Here is a 3,710-nt window from a genome sequence, read left to right as displayed (position 1 = left end):
CGCGGTAATCAGTATTTTTTTTTTTTTTTTTTCCCTCCTTCCCCCCCGTTTATTTGTCTTTTGGAGCAGGAGAAGCCTTGCCAGAAAGTGGTCGATTCAGCAGTGTCCTGAAGCTTTTTTTTTTTTTTCCGAGGCGGTTTTACTAGGATGACACCACGTTGAGCGCGCCTGCAAACAACAACAAAAATATTTATTCTTTTACCCCCCCTCCCCCCCCCAAAAAAAGCAACCTCGCAGTGTCGCCGGCTGCAGTTACACTTTTTCTTTCTTTTTTTTTTTTTCCCTTTTTTTTTTTTTTTAAACCACCAAACCGGAACGCCATCCAACTCGCTGCACAGAAGTACTCAGTAAATTGTTTATGTCGTGCCAATACAGGACAGATTGAAGAAGGAAGCAAGACTTGAACTGGGCTTTTCTCCTACTGATCACAGGGAGTAAAGTCATCTCTTATATTCCAGTCGCCAAGGAGAGAGAGAGAGAGAGAGAGAGAGAAAATCAAGCAACAACCAACCCACCCCGTATCTGACATTTCCCTCAATTTTAACCCCTTTTGGTTAGGAGCTGGTTTTGCCCAAATTTGTTTTAATGTTTGGGATTCAGGAAAATATACCAAGAGGTGGGACGACCATGAAAGAAGAACCGCTGGGCAGTGGGATGAATCCCGTCCGCTCATGGATGCATACTGCTGGGGTAGTGGATGCTAACACGGCCGCCCAAAGGTACGTCTGCCAAATCCTCTCCCGGCGGTTTTCTCCTCCTGTATTTCTCATCCCGGCCGTAAATCCCCCCCCCCCCCGCCCGCCCCGTATCAGTTACAGCCTCCCCGCTCCGCGCCGCTCCGCGCTCCCCGCGTCCCCCCGCGGCCGCGGTGCCTGCGCGCCCCTTCCCGCCGCGCCGGCCGCTCTCACCCACGCCTTGTCTTGTTTTCTCCCGCAGCGGCGTGGGGCTGGCTCGGGCACATTTCGAGAAACAGCCGCCTTCCAATCTCAGAAAATCCAATTTTTTCCACTTCGTCTTAGCTCTGTACGACAGGCAGGGGCAGCCAGTGGAGATTGAGAGAACAGCTTTTGTGGACTTTGTGGAGAAAGAGAAAGTAAGTCTGCCTCTTATCTTATTTTTTTTTTAAAGAAAAAAACCCGTCTAGGCGTGATTTACTCGCTGGAAGCCCGCCTCGGAGCAGGGCAGCGCTGCGGGTGCTGCAGGGGCGCCCGCACCACGTGCGGCTCCCCCCGGCCCCGCGGCCGCTCCGCGCACAGCCCGGCTTTGCGAGCGTCCCGCCGCCTCCCCGGCTCGTTTTAACGCGGGGAAAAGGGCTAAACATGACATATTTGCACCGAGATAATGACATCATCAGCGCTCCACGAAGAGGGCTGAATTTCTGCGAACTGTTAATTCCGAGCGGCTTCAGGGACGAGAAAAATGTACGTCAGGAGGAGGGAGATATTTTTCATGCTAAATATAATTATTTATCGTTGCTTGCAGGAGCCAAACAATGAAAAAACTAACAATGGAATTCATTATAAACTTCAGTTATTGTATAGCAATGGTAAGTTGTCGTTACCTCGTTTTTGAACGTCCGTGTGCCGCAGAAAAGTCTTACTTTCTTTTTCGAGGCCTTTCGGAAAAGGATATAAAGATTTTGAGATTAAAATTACACGCGTGTAAACACGGCTCTTTCCTTGGCATATAAGGAAAGCAAAACATAAACGATCAATAAGTCAATGGTACTTCACATGATTAACCGGTCGGTCTTGAAGTGGAAAGTAAAAAAGGGGATCGATAGCTGCTCCAGCACAACAGCACTTTTAAGTGACTTTTTCCACTTTTGCGAATTAAGGGTAATTACCGGGACGGGGCGAGCGGCGGGGCAGGCGGAGCGGGGCCCGGCCCGGGCGCAGGGGCTCCCCGAAGGCGAGGAGAGCCCGCGGGGGTCCCGCAGCCCCGGCCCCCAGCGCCGCCGGCCTCGCCTGCTGCCCCGGCGGCGTGGCCGTGGGGCCGGCGGCGGCGTGGCCGTGGGGCCGGAGCCCGCCGGGCCGGGGGGGGTTCTCGGGGCCGGCCCCCAGCCCCAGGGTCGGGGGTGGACGAGAGCTCCCTCGCCAGCTGATTTCTGGCCTTTTTTTTTTTTTTTTTTTTTAATTTTATTCCGGAGCCTGGCGCGGGTGCCGCTGCCTGGCCCTCGCAGTTAATTGCCTGACCTCATGCTTTCATTATGTAATTTGGGTGGCTCGCTGTTGAAATCCTAATAGGAATTTGTCTCTGCTTTCCCTCCCCAGGAGTTAGGACAGAGCAGGACCTGTACGTCCGTCTAATAGACTCAATGACCAAACAGGTGAGAAAGTTTACGCTTTTCTTAACACGCAAGTTACGGAGTTTGTCTTTCGCCCGGGCAGACCGCACCTACGGCTAATTTACCTGCGCGAGTAGCTCCGACCCCTGGTAGCGGGGGGCTTTCTAAAACGCGCCGGAGGTGCGCTGCTGCTATCGGGGAAGCGTTGGCATCGTTAAATCGCGAGTGTGGCACTAAGTACGGCGTCATGCGAGCAGATGTTTGGCAGAATTAATTTAGCGAGGGAGAGAGGAAAGAACAAAACCCATCGAGCTGCCCAGATTTATTTTTAAATGCACTTTTTGCCCTCGGTAACTTCTTTTGGCGATATTTTTCCTCGGTGAGGAAAGGGCAGCCCTCTTCCTTAGGCACTCCGAAAGCGGCCGGGAGTCGTCCTTTTCTTTTATAATGCGGTGATCTAGGAAGGCGAGACGTTTATTTGGATTTAAAAGTTAAATGTGCTGAGGTGAAAAGTCATCTTGTTCTCCTCTAGTCCATATTCACCTCTCAGCCCCCCATCTCCATAATTCAAACTCCGTGCTCCAGGGGTCACCCAAACCCGTCCATTTCCCTGAGATCAGCTTCTGTTTCTTCCTCAAACCTCTGTCATACCTTGTAAATAACATAATTACAAGCAGTTCCTTATTAAATTATTTAACCTGTCTTGGTCAACTTTGCCGATGATAACTACGTGTTAGCAGCGTTGCACCACAGCAATTAGAGACAGAAAGCCACTTACCAGCTGGGGATTTAATCAACTCTTTTTTTTTTTTTTTTTCCCGGAGAGAAATTTCACCTTCTTTTTTTTTTTTTTTTTTTTTTTTTTTGGCGGGGGGTGGGGAAGAAGGTGAGAACGGGGAATAATTTACAGGGTGCTGGAAATCAGATACCGGCGATGGAAGTTAAACCCCCTCCACCAATCTGCCGGTCTGCGCCCCCCGCCGCGCCCTGCCCTCCCGGCCGAGCCTGCCCGCATGCGGTGCTTTCTGCTAACTTTGCCGTCCCCGGGCGAGGGGCAGGGGAGCCCTTCCCCGGGCCGGGCTGGGCGCCGGGAGGGGCCGGGGGCTGGCCCCGGGCTGGCCCCGCACTGGCCCCGGCGCGGAGCCCGCACCCCGCACGGCCGCGCTCCCCGCTCCCACCCCGCAGAAACTTTCTGCTTCTCCGGACTAAAACCGGCTCGGATCTAAAGGCTTCCAGGAGTGAAACAGTGCGGGGTTTCCTGCCGGCGAGCAGCAGAGCGGACAGGCGAGGGGTACGAGCCCTCTGACAAAGACGGAGGCGTTGTACCCTTCAATAATTATTTCAATAGGTTACAGAGGAGCCCTTGTAAACTCTGGAGCGCTCTCGAGTTGACAATGTGGGTTTATTTCCTTTGTATATAGCA

General features: G+C 52.7%; 1 protein-coding gene across 6 annotated transcripts in view; it reads left to right on the top strand.

The window, feature by feature from the left end:
- The first annotated feature begins 490 nt into the window (after positions 1-490).
- The window catches only part of EBF3 (EBF transcription factor 3), a 119,528-nt gene continuing 116,308 nt past the window's right edge, over positions 491-3,710 (top strand). For all 6 annotated transcript variants that reach the window (XM_087766312.1, XM_087766310.1, XM_087766308.1 and 3 more), the window contains exons 1-4: positions 491-719; positions 937-1,093; positions 1,483-1,546; positions 2,274-2,329. In XM_087766312.1, the coding sequence (XP_087622438.1) occupies positions 586-719; positions 937-1,093; positions 1,483-1,546; positions 2,274-2,329 (411 nt within the window). In that variant the 5' untranslated portion in view covers positions 491-585. The remainder of the gene's footprint in view (positions 720-936; positions 1,094-1,482; positions 1,547-2,273; positions 2,330-3,710) is intronic.

Source organism: Nipponia nippon, unplaced genomic scaffold (assembly GCF_047370975.1).
Source record: "Nipponia nippon isolate SJK-2023a ecotype South Korea unplaced genomic scaffold, ASM4737097v1 scaffold_3, whole genome shotgun sequence".
In the NCBI taxonomy this organism is placed as follows: domain Eukaryota; kingdom Metazoa; phylum Chordata; class Aves; order Pelecaniformes; family Threskiornithidae; genus Nipponia; species Nipponia nippon.
This window is presented reverse-complemented; position numbering and strand designations above follow the sequence as displayed.